At 36.8% G+C, this 13,004-nt stretch overlaps 1 protein-coding gene across 1 annotated transcript in view; it reads right to left on the bottom strand.

The window, feature by feature from the left end:
* Nucleotides 1-13,004, bottom strand: part of LOC142334678 (structural maintenance of chromosomes protein 4-like) — a 77,048-nt gene that overhangs the window by 55,705 nt on the left and 8,339 nt on the right. The window contains exons 4-7 of the mRNA XM_075382900.1: nt 10,266-10,430; nt 6,698-6,825; nt 6,182-6,322; nt 5,802-5,952 (exon numbers count right to left, since the gene is read on the bottom strand). Coding sequence (XP_075239015.1) covers nt 5,802-5,952; nt 6,182-6,322; nt 6,698-6,825; nt 10,266-10,430 — 585 coding nt within the window. The remainder of the gene's footprint in view (nt 1-5,801; nt 5,953-6,181; nt 6,323-6,697; nt 6,826-10,265; nt 10,431-13,004) is intronic.

The raw sequence follows: 13,004 nt of genomic DNA, 5'->3' as shown, positions 1-13,004 counted from the left end.
AAGCAGGCTCATAGAAACCATCCGGAAAAAAACCAATAAAGAACATAGCTGGCAGATTGCCAGAGAACAGCCGCAATAGCTTCGTAGATCTGCAGTCTCAAAAAAACAGTAAAAAAGACAGACCAAAAGAATTCGTCTTCTCAATGAAGGTTGATATGTTATTTTTAATTAAAAACTGTATACTCTAATAATCTTCATTTGAAGTGACAAACAACCATTTGACCTTATCTCTTTGAGTTAAAGTAAATAAAAGTCAATTTCAAAGTGAGGAAGTCATTTTTGAGAGAGGTAAGACAAGTGTGACCAAACATTTAATCTCGCGAATAAACAAAGAAACTCGCACCACTAAGAGCAAAAAATGACGTCACACACGCGCTTCAGTTGAAATTGCATAAACGAATGAACAAAAGGCAGATTTGAAGTGGTTATGACGTCATATGGTCGTAACAAAAATCGCTGTGCGGCTATTAAAGAGATTCTCTGCAACCAAATTCAGTCATCCACATGCATACTGCAACGAAAGAAAATTCCCTCTCGTACACTAAGCCCTGATAACCCTTAATTTAACTCGGAAATGGCCAATTGCTCTGAAACCCACGAGCTGTTGGCTTCGTCAGTAGCTAGCTGCAATTTAGTGAGGGTAGCTTTAGCTTAATAGAAGGGGCGTGAGGTGAGCTCAGGAAAAGATAGAAACAGCATTCTGTAATGACTGAGAAGCAAAAAAGAAGAATGAAAGAAACACATGATATGGTTAAAACAGAAGAGCCAAAACCGTGTGTTTGAGAGAGACAGCTGAGCTAAAAAAAACGTACCCGAAGGACTTCCGGAAAATAGCCGCCATTGATTCTCATAACACCGATTGGTATGAAAGAACAGAAATACAATGAAAAACTGATTGTTAAACAAAAACCTAAAAGTGCAAAATACTTTGATTGGATTTTGTGGTTCTTTCTTAATGAGAGGATACCGCGCTAGTATGAATGCCAAAAAGAATTAGATGTTGATTGAGACGGATACGAAAGTTCAAGTAGCGTGCATCTAATTGGGTTTTATGGGTATCCTATTTATGGGTTTTATGGATATCCTATTTCCATTTTGAATTCCTTTCTCGATTCTGATTCTGTTTGTTAAAGATTGCTCTGCTGAGCATTTGCTGTTCAAAAGCATATTGAGAAGAATGAGCGAAGAATGAAAAAAGCCTAGAGAAAATTTATGTAAAATGTCGAGAACGCGGCAAAATGAGTTAAACCGAACTAAATTTTTATTCGATGAAGTAAAAATAAAAATAGGAGGGCTATTATAGCCAGCTTAGATGAGGGCGGTTGTTAACCAAAGAGAAACTGAATAAGAGAAGCAAGAACACCAGATGCAGAAAATTAGGTCGTATGAAATAGAGCAAGAGCTACAACGAAAATAAAGCCATCGGGAAAAGAAGCAAAAGAGCGCCAGATCGAGAGAAAAATAAAGACAGACAGCGAGGGAGAGAGAGAGAGAGAGGAAGAGAGAGCGAGACGAGAGCAACACAAAAGAGCGAGGAAGAAAACATAACCGACTAACGTTGGGCGAATTGCTCTAAAACGACTGGCGAGCGGTCGGCTTCGTCAGTACCTAGCCACTGTTTAGTGAGGTTAGCTTTAGCTTGATTGAAGGGTAATAGAAGATGACATCACGCCACATAACAGCCGCTGAAGTGCGGCATCAGCGAAAGAATTAAGGAGAGAGAGAGAGAGAGAGAGAGAGAGAGAGAGAGAGAGATTAAACGTGAGCGAGAAGGAAAGAAACGCCAGCCAACACAGAGAGCGGGAGGGAGCTAAGAACTTTTTCGATGATGAGATTCGACTCTACATTTTCAAGTTTTCTAACCTTGTTAGTAACTAAATCAAACAGAAAAAAACTGAAAGTGCAAAATTCAAAAGAAAAGTTTCCACAATTCGCACTGAAAAAACCATTCCAAAACCATTTTTTGTGTCTAGAGTTCTGCCGTAACCTATTAAGGGTAATACTAAAATCATCAGAACAATTTCATTGTCTCAAGAGATTATATAGTATCCATTTTCAAGCCTTAAATATCACTATTTCAGCCTCCTTGGCACTGGCTCATAAAGATCCATAAACTTGGAACATGATAATAATTTTTCGAATACTAAAAATAATAAATTTCATCAAAAATTGCTACAACTCGAGTCATTAAAATAATCATAACCATTCCATTAACTCTAGAAAATAAACAGCAGCTTAGTATTAAACCTCGAAGGAGGCTTCTTGGCTCTTGAAGCTGGAAAAACCTTAAAAAATAACAATTTCAAAAAAAAAAAAACATGAAGATTGCCAAAAAATTTTTAAAAAATTGCTAACACTCGTTAAATGTTAAAATCTTTAAAAACACTCCATTGCAACTAGAAACTATACAATAAATTGTTATCAAACTCTAGAGGACGTTTCTTGGCTCTTGAGGCTAGATAAACCTTTGAGGCTATATAAAGTTTTATAAAAAACAAATCGAAAAAAGTTGAGATGAAAAAGTTGAAAACCATTCCATTACCACAAAAAACTATGCAGCCACATATTATCAAACCCTTAAGCAGGTTTTCTGAACCCTGCGGCTGAAAAATCTTGAATAGTGACAATAAATGTTAAAAAATGCTAAAATTCGCGATGTTTAAACTCTATTACGTCTAGAAACTATAGAGTAACCTATCATCAAACCCTAGAGGAGGCTCCTCGGCTCTTTAGGCCGGATAAACCTAAAAACCAACAAAAATTTTCAAAGACCTTGAAAAAATTTGCTTGAACCTTGAAAAAAGTTTTTTCAAAAAAAATTGCAAAAATTCGCCAAGTTGAAATGTTGAAACCATTCTATTACCACTAGAAACTGTGCAGTAACCTATTAAAAACCATAAAGTGGGTTCCTTGACATCTAGGGTTGATAAAACTCGAAAATTTGACAGAAGTTTTACAAAAATGACAAATTTTCAAAAAGCTTAAAAATTTTGAAAATTTGTATAAATTTGCGTCTTTTTAGCGAGCGGTTGTTCGTCAGTAGCTAGTCATGGGGGTGCTGATGAGGGTGGCAACAGTCGGGTGGGTGGGCAATAGCGCTGTGGGAGGGGGGATTGGGTAATAGTGGGGGGTAAACAGTTGGGGGTCTTCAATCTCTAAGAACCGCTCTTCACACCATAATTATAAGTCTCCAAAACAGTTTGAGCCGAAACAGAGCTGAAAGGCTCCAAGAACACTTAATGCCCGCTGGGCGCTACCTGCTTATCCCGTTTTTGAGGACGAAAAGTAAAAAGCGGCAGACGAATAATCGGTCAAGCAAAAAATCGCATAAAAAAAGACCGACAGGACTAATATAATTGCTACAAACTTCGTTTGAGAGCAATTAAAAAGGGGTCCACAAAATTAGAGAGAAAAAAGAGAAAAGAGATCAGAGAAAAAGTAACAGATAGCTACATAACGTTGAAAAAAAAAACTAAAATAAATCGACTAACCTACCGAAAGACAGGCGGGGCAATTTAATTTAATGGGGGCTGTAACCCATATAAAAATTAATTATAAGTGAAAAAAATGGACTGGGGTGGTATTCGAACGCACTATTTAGGGCGTAAGAAACTAAAGCAATGACTACTCAGGCTATCAGGCCCTTCGTTTATCCAATCCTACAATCGCTTTTGTTTCAGTAACAGAATAATTTACAGAATAAGAGCAATTCAGGTCACGCAAAAATTGAGAAGTCAACCATGAAAAAGTCACTCGAGAAGTGAAATCGAAAGAATGCTTTAGAAGATAACATTAAAGCAAAAATGTGCTTCAAAAAGACACAACGTTTACATTAATTTCTTCGTACTTGGAGAGCAACTCAAAAAAACCAGCAGATTTCCAGAAAATAGCGGCAATATTTGACTAAATGGCAGAAATTTCCTATAAGTTTCAAAAATTGTTAGATTTGGTAATCAGTTCCAGTTAGATTCTAAAACTATAATGAATTCAGCTTCTAACCTGAAAAGTATTAGGCATAATGCCAGCTATCAACCGCTCCAATCAACTTTGATAACCTAATGCACTATGACATAATGGCCGGACTTTATCGGTTTATCCCGTGCTTTTAATTTTGCACTTTTGATTTGACCGTAATCGCATTACGTAATTCAATACGTGAAAGGATTTAACATACCCGGCAGATTGCCGGAAAATAGCCGCCGTTGATTCCAATAAGCATGATTGGGATTGAAATAACACAAGATATTGAAAAAAAAAGATTTTTATACAAAAACATTTTTTTAAGTCCGATTTATTTTGATGGCATTGCGTGGTTGAACATACTTCTGTTTTAGTGAGAGGCTACAGGGGCTACCATCAATAACAATAAGCATTAGAGATGGTAAATAAGACTTATAGGAATGACATTCAAATAGCAGGCATCTAAAATTGGGCTTTATGGGTTTATCCCGTTTCTATTTCTGACATCCATTTTTGTACTATCTCTGTTCATTTTGAATTGCTTTGCTGAGCAACTGATGTTCAAAATCACTTTTAGCAGAATGAGAGAAGAGAGAAACTAGCCTAGAGAAGTCTAAAAGATTTCACGCAAAATGTTGAAAAGGCGGCAAAATGAGGTAAAGCGAAACATTTTTTTATTCGACGAAGTAAAAAAACATAACAGGACAAGTCCTGACGTACAATTCAAAGAATTTTCATTGACTAAACAGAAAACTAGACCTTGAACGGACTATGAATGGATTGGGAAAACCATTTAGAAAAAAATCCGATCCAAAAAATCGAAAAAAAACAGTAAAAATCAAAGTGAAATTGCCGCATGTGAACAAAAAACCACTAGCGAGAAAGCGAATTTTTGTTCAAACACCGTTTTCTCGCTCCACTTTAAATTTAGAGCAAAAAAATTTCACGCCGCAAAACCACTCGCTTTTTCGCTCCACTTCCTGTTTCGGCGTGACCAAAATCACTGCTCCAATTTGACTTCAAAAATCATGAAAATGTGTGAACAGATCTTAAAAAAAAAGACAGCGCCCCAATACAATTCAAATTCTTTGAATTGTAAAAAAAAGGAGCGCTATAATAGCCGGCTGAGAAGATGAGGGCGGCTATTAAAAATCCATTAAGTTGAAACAGTGAGTGAAATAAGTCGGAAGTCAAGCGTGAAAATCGTGACTCAATGCGAAAACAGCGATCAAAAAGTAAAGCGAATCTAAAAGTAGAGCACCTAAATAATAGCCGTTGAGAGGCTGACGGTGGCTATTAAACAAGACGCTTTACTTTACTAAGACCTTTAGCAATTCGCTCCCTCATACTATAGTTACAGCACGTTATGGGCACCGAATTTCTTTTCATCAGCTTACTTTCATCTTTGGCCATTGGTTCTTTTTGCATGAACATCTTTTGTCCATTAAAATTTTCTGTTCCGAAAAGCCCTTGGTCAATAAGCTTTGTCAAAACAATTTTGAAGGTCATTGGCCCTTTAAGCAGTAATGTTTGGGATTATTAACCTTATGTATTACAAATTTATCGGTCACTGACTCTTTTGCAGCACTATTTTTATGATCATTGACTCTTTTTGCTCTCGGTCATTGACCTTCTCTGTATCGAAAACTTTTCGGTCATGGACCTTTTTCCCGAACGATTTTTCGGCCAATGGCCTCATTGTAACATTATTTGTCTGTCACTGACCCTTATACAGCCACTAAACTGCGCTCTTCGGTAGTACTGTTAAAACATGGTGCTTAGTCTCTATTAAACATGAAGCCTTATGAGTTTAATATCTAGATAGAAGATGGGAGATTGACCTTTTTGCCAAGTGTCTCAACTTCTTTCTGCAACTTCGGGATGCCCTCTTTGGCATTCTTGACATCTGTGCGGTGCTTTACATCCTGCTCGTCTATCTCAGCAAACTGACTCTGCAGCTGCTCTGCCTTGTCATTGGCCACTTTCAGTTCCCTGGAAACACATAACACATACATTTGCAGGCCAGCATCCACGCTTATCTCATGAAATTTCTAGGACATGTTCTGTTTCGCTTCTCCTACAGCTTAGTGGGCAGGGACAATCTATTTTTTTACATTCCATAGTTAGAAATGGATATTTCACCATGAATCAAAGAGCTTTTTATTTCAGAGTAAAACATGCAGGAAAAATTCCTTCAGCTGGCATTCAGTCGCTTATTTACCTGCTTTTTTGCTCCTTGTTCTTCTTGGCCTCCAGAATCTGGGCCTCGATCTCTCGCTGTCCAGTCAGTTTTTCCTCCAAATTATCTTTGACTCCATTGAGCTCACCTTCCAAACTAGCTTTACTGGTCGACACATCCAGCCTGAAAAATCATTCCCTAGCGGTTCAGTTTAGATTTCCGTCTCGAAGAGTGCAATGATTGAACTTGACTTGACGTCTTATGGGACCGACTAGATGGTATCTATTCCACCTCGATCACTTTTGCCGCGGATATTTCCATTCAGACGTGGGAGTTTGCCTTGGGTATGATCCCCCCACACCAAGGGGCGCTTGATCAGACGAATAAACATCAAGCTATTTTCAGTTATTTAATGTTCGTAGCAAAAAAAATATGCGATTAATATTGAGCCATTTACAGACATTTACTATTTGTAGAAAAAACAATACCATTGTCACACTTCTTTCAGTATTTTTAGACAAGAAAGCTTCATGAAAAATCATGGCAGTTGTGTCTAACCTGTATTTCTGCATGATTTTGTTCTTTACAACGGAGATGTGATTCTCGAGATCTAAGAAAGCAACTGCCTCCAGTTTCAACTTCTCGAGTCCATTCTTCTCGCCTTCCACCAGTGCAACTCGTTTCAACTAAAAAAAAAGCAAATTTTTGCGATTTGTTAGCTCGAGAACGGCGATAACCATCATTTAAACAATGAGCATAACAATTTCCCTAGATATGTAGATAGTATAAAATGTTATTTTTTTTACTTCGAAAACATAAATAATATTTTAACAGAAGTCAAGTCAGATCCCCCAGCTACGCAATCAAATCGGAAAACTGCTCATCTATATACTGCTCACATTTAAAATCTATTTGAAAAATCAAGTTTCAAAAAAAATTATGACGAGCAATTCAAATTTTCTAATTTGTATTTCTTGTGTGTTTCAGTACTTTGTCAAACCGCGAATTGAGCATTTTGTGTAATATCTAAGAATAATATTACACTTACTGAAATAAAAAATAAACCGACAAATGTCGGAAGAATTGCTCTCGAACGAGGCGGGTAGATAAAATTCTGACCCCACCGTGATTCAAACCATTGACCTCCCGATCTTCAACCACATGCACCAACCACTCTGCCACCAGACCCTGTTTATTGCTGCGCTGCAACCGATTTTATAGCAACAAGCTTTACTTCAGAGCGAGAGCAATAGAGATCACTCAAAAATGAAGAGCGAAGGCGTGAAAAAGTCACTTGAGAAGTCAAAGAATGTTCCAGAAGAAAAGCGCAAAATGGTCAAGCGAAAAATTTGCATAAAAAAGACCAACACAATTACAATAATTGCCATGAACTTCGTTCAAGAGCAATTAATAATCAGACTTGTTTCTTTGCTCATTGCAACCTATAAAGCACCTATCAAAAACACTTACTCGAATAAAACCATCTATCACTACAGACACTTGGACAACATATACACACTTTGTAGAAAAACAATGAGACCGTAAACAGACAAATAAAATTTCTGTCACATTTGTATTTTACGAACGCATTAAGGAATAAAAAATCTTATGCCACAATTGAATCTTATGTCAACAATTGAAATTATTTACAAAACTATTAATTTATAATTACAACGCTTATATGAACTTTCATAGATATAACTAAGTGACACGTACCGAAAGTAAGAAAGTCAACAAACAAACGACTAACGTCGGGCGAATTGCTCTCAAACGACCGGCGAGCGGTTGGCTACGGTAGTAGCCAGCTGGGGCTTAGGCATGCTAGGGAGAGGTTAAGCAATGGGGGGGTCAATATCGTCGACATGCAAGTTGGAGGAGGGTGGACGGGGTGTCTGAGGGAAGTAACCGAAGGGGGTTAAATTTTTAAGAGCCGCCCCTCACGCTCTAAAATTGTTTAGAAACAATTTTAGTCAATCGCATGCTAGAAGAGTAAGGCTCTAACTGTATGAAAGTCCAATGAGCCAGACGAAACATAGGTCAAGCGAAAAAGCTCCTAAAAAAACGACGACAGGACTAACATAATTGCTACAAAAGTTTTTGAGATCAATTAATAAAAACCTTGTTTTTCATGGAAAACCAATGGGGTTAAACAAAGCTGCCAGAAACCTGCTATAAACTAAAAACAAGACAGAATAGGTTCCAAAGTTAAAAAAAATTCGCCGATAACTATTGAAAAAAAGTTTCAAGGTCCTAATAACCATTAACAATTCAAAGAAACACGGGTCAGTTACAACTATTCTTTATTAGAAAGCCTACCAAAGGCTCCACTTATCAGTACTGAGACTAAGCAACAGGACATCATAACAGAACAACCATTACGGACAAAGCTCCAAAAATTCGTTTGTATTTTGCCAGATGTTTTGAAACCATTAAATTATTACCAAGTCATTTAAACGTGTCCAGCAAAAAAACCAGTTGACAGGACCACAAGAAGATCTACCGAGACGCGCAACCTCAAAATCTTACTAAACTTTTAAGACAAAAACAAAACATGCCCGACAGATTGCCGGAAAATAGCCGCCATTGACTCGCATAACCACGGATTACTATTGAAAATTGGAAAACCGATGGAGGCATGAAAACAATGGAGTGCAGACTATTTTGATTCCACTCCTTTGTTATACATACCCCCGCCTCTTAATGACAGGATACAGGTGCTAGTATCAGAGCTAAACATTAGAGATGGTAACTAAAACTTATAAAAATAAAGTTGAAGTAGCGGGCATCTAAAGTTGGTCTTTAAGGGTTTATCCTGTTTCCGATTTTGCTTTCGTTTGTTGATACTAATTCTGTTCAATTTATATTGTTTTGATGCTTTCCCATAGCATTTTGAGCAGAATGAAAATAGCCTAGAGAAGTCCAAGATTTCCACTTAAAATATCGAAAAAGCAGCAGAATGAGGCAGAGCGAAATAAGTTTTTAAAAAAGCAAAGTGATCATATTAAACAGCGTTTCAGTTAAAGTTTGAACTCTTAAAGAACGCAACAAAGGCTTGCTCAGCTTTACAGCTATAAAGGTTAACCGAACCTGATATTTTAGGGCAATGAATACTTTAATTCAAATTAGTTGCCTCTGTAGCCAGCTTGCTCCCACTTTCAAAGCTCTAGCTAATCACTGGGGCTTAACATTTGCAATTCAATTAGTTAAGTGAGTTTTCTCCCAGACGAGTACGTTAACCCTCATATTCTTTGCATAAATTTTTTTTTTCAAAATCTTTCTTTTCAGAAAAAATGTTCAGTCCCCCAATCGTTTGGTTTTCAGAGATTTGTACTTCAGCGCGATTTCGATGTGAAACTTCCCAGAGAGGAAAACTAAACATAACCAACTAAACGTCGGAAGAATTACTCCCGAACGACTAGTGGGAGCTCTAATCAGTTGCAGCCAGTAAAAATGGCACCAGTTTCGGCGCACTTTTCATTTGACTTTTAGTATTAAATTGCCGCCAATTGAGTTTAGCTGCTTGAAATTGTGGAGAGAATTTTAGATCACGCGAAACGCAAAAAGTCAAGGGCGTAAAAGTTACTCGAAAAGTCAAAATTGTCAAGCAAAAATTTTGCATAAAAAAGACACACGTTTACAATAATTGCTATGAACTTCGTTCAAGAGCAATTAAACATGCACGACGTTTATCGTTTGACTTAAAAACGATAAGCTCCAATTTGAAAAAAAAAACTGCTCAATAAAGGGTAGAGGAAATCAAATATTCTGAACTAATTTCCACAAATTAAACAACAGGCAACAGCTGGATAGACCATAGAGATAGGCTGGCGCACAGTTGAATATATACATCGCAGCAGCTAAAAAACGAGTTGAAATGATCAAATCTTCTGAAAAAATTGTAAAACCATTAAGAAATTTTTAATCTGGTATTCACTTCAATCGTGAAGCTGAAATAATGGCAGAGTTTAGCGTACATGTGTCCCTAGCTCATAGAAGAGTACTCTCAATCACTTTAATTTCGAAAACTCATTTGCAGAGCAAGAGGGACAAATTGCTCGCATAATAATTGCTCTGTTCATCTTGCGAGATTTTTATATCAAAAATGTTAACCTCATCCATAATTTACCTGATCTTTGCGCTGCTCCTCCAATTGAGATAGATCGACTTCAATAACTGCGATTTGTTCTTTGTACTGATAAGTGCCAATGATATCTTCCAAATATTCCAGGAGCCCCTCGTCGTGCTCAGTGAGACCTTTTGGTTTCATCTGTGAAATTTGCTCCACCTCTCCCTAAAAAGATACAGCTCTTGTAGACAAAGCATTTGGTTGAAGCAATTGCCTCTTCCTGATATCTTCTAGCGAAAGATTTTAAAACTTATAATAGTAAAACCCAAAACTATGACCGGCTTACAAGTATGACCGTCCAAAATACTTCTACAAGTAGTTTGAGATCATACATAAACACGTTGGACTCGTTGAATGTGGTCCTTTGAACCAAACAAGCCGAACGCGCCGTGATGTCAAGTTGATATGCGAAAAGAAGTGAAGAAGCCATTTTTTAAGTGTCAGCAGTCAAGTGAAAAATAGCCTCATACTAGTCAACATAGCCCGCAAATAGCCGTAATTGCTGCAAAACTTTAAATACTTCTAATATTTTTGAATTAAAAACATAAACCCACTAATGACAGTGGACTGCTCTCGGACGACAGGTGGGGCAATTGCATTTATAGGGGGCGTAGCATAGAAATGTTTTATAGTTGCAAAAAACGCCCCTCCCCTTCTACCTCCTCCTCCCCCCCCCCCCCCAGAGAGGTTCCAACCGCGGACCTCAACGATATCACTCTGACATTTTAACCACTAAGCTACAATGGCTTTGATCCTCTTTCGCTTGAAACTCTTTTCGCTCTTTTCGTTGAAACAGAAAAAGAAGAGATAGAAATTGACCGATTTTTTAGTGTCAAAAAGTTCTAATTTGGCATGCAGTTTCAGTTAGATTCTAAAACTATACTTAAGTCAGCTTCTAAATTGAAAGCTATTAAGCTTAATACTAATGTCAGCTAGCAATCACTCTAATGAACTTTGATAACCTAGTGCAATGTGACTTAATGACGGCATTAACGGCTTATTCCGTTTCTTTTGATTTTGCTCTTTTGACATTGACTGTATTCACTACATTGCGTAATTCAATGCTTGAAAGAATTTAAAATCTATTCAGTTGAAACAGTGAGTGAGGTAAGTCAGAAGTCAAGCTTGAAAATTGTGATTTATGTAAACCGAGAAACGTGATCAAAAAGAAAAGCCAATAAAAAAATGAGAGCGCCCAAATAATAGCCGTTGAGAGGCCGACGGCGGCTATTGATCACTCGAAAACAAATAATTCAAACGTGAAAGTCCAGAAATTTCTAGAACAAACGTGTAAAAAACAGCTAAGCAAAAATTTTGCATCATAAAAGACACCCACGTTTATAACAATTGCTTCAAACTTCGTTCGAGACAATTGAATATTTAAAACGCTGATTTCATTCCACTGACAAGGAATTCGTTAAATAGCCGCCCTTTATTGATATTGAGAGCTATATTTAAGAGTAACCTCACGTGATCTTAGTAAAAATGAAAGGCGACAAAAATGATGTCCAAAAAAGCTGTTTTAAGGTTAGTAACGTGGAAAATAGAACAGAAAAATGAATGGAGCTTCTCTAAAACACCAATGTAATAAAACACCCTAACTTGTAATTTTCAGATGCCGTGGCTGACGTGACTCGTGAAGAAAAGCACAAAACCATACAAACAGAAAAAAAAACATAAAACATATAAGACGGCTTTTCAAGTGGCTCTACACATTAAAGCCATGTTAAATACAACATTCCTTAAACTTTTTCCAATAGAACGTGGAACTAAAGTAATAGGTCGAAAATAAAAAATCAAATACAGTAACATAACCGACAAAACAGTGGGCTTCAAATAACCACAGAGGTTAACATATACCACTATTAAGATTTAAAGTAAAAAATGACACCAGTTTCGGCGCACTTTTTATTTGACTTTTAGTATTAAATTGCCACAAATTGAATTCAGCTGCTTGAAATTGTGATTGAGAGAGAATTTTAGATCATGCGAAACGCAAAAAGTCAACGGCGTAAAAGTCACTCGAAAAGTCAAAATTGTCAAGCGAAAATTTTCCATAAAAAAGACACACGTTTACAATAATTGCTATGAACTTCGTTCGAGAGCAATTAAAAAGCAAGTAAAATGCAATCACAATATTTAAAAACCGACAACTTAAAACCCTCAAACTGGGAAAATATAAAATCTTTCATACGATCTTAGAGCAACAAATACGATCAAAGTTTACCTCTTAAATGCCCAAACAGAATGGACCTCTTGAATGCCTATATAGAATGAAAATAAATTCAAGTAACTTTTACGAGACTGCTTTGAAGAAAAAAAATATCTATAAAGACTTGAGAAAGCCCTCAATTAGATCGACTTTAATTAAGGTTTAAAAAAGAGAACTTCAAGCGAACTAAAAAGAAATCGAGCAGTCAAATGAAACATGGGAAAGACTCGGCAAGAATGAAACTTTGTATACACCTCTGTCAAATGCGAAGATACCATGTAACTGAACTATCCGCAAAAGCGGTGAAAAATAATTCAATTCAAAAACTTACAGAGAAGCGGCAAATTGCCGAAAAATAGCTGCTCTTGACGCGCTGGACGCACATCGGGATTGAAAGAGAAAACAGAAGAGATAGAAATTGACTGAATTTTATCTAAGTGTCAAAAAATTATTTGAGTATTCTAATTTGGTGCGGTTTCAGTTCATTTTTTCAAAATTAAACTTAATACAGCTTCTAAACAGAAAAC

The sequence above is a fragment of the Convolutriloba macropyga genome, chromosome 2 (genome assembly GCF_964194025.1).
Source record: "Convolutriloba macropyga chromosome 2, txConMacr16.3, whole genome shotgun sequence".
Lineage (NCBI taxonomy): Eukaryota > Metazoa > Xenacoelomorpha > Acoela > Convolutidae > Convolutriloba > Convolutriloba macropyga.
Note: the sequence above shows the minus strand (reverse complement) of the source record. Positions and strands in the feature narration are given on the sequence as shown.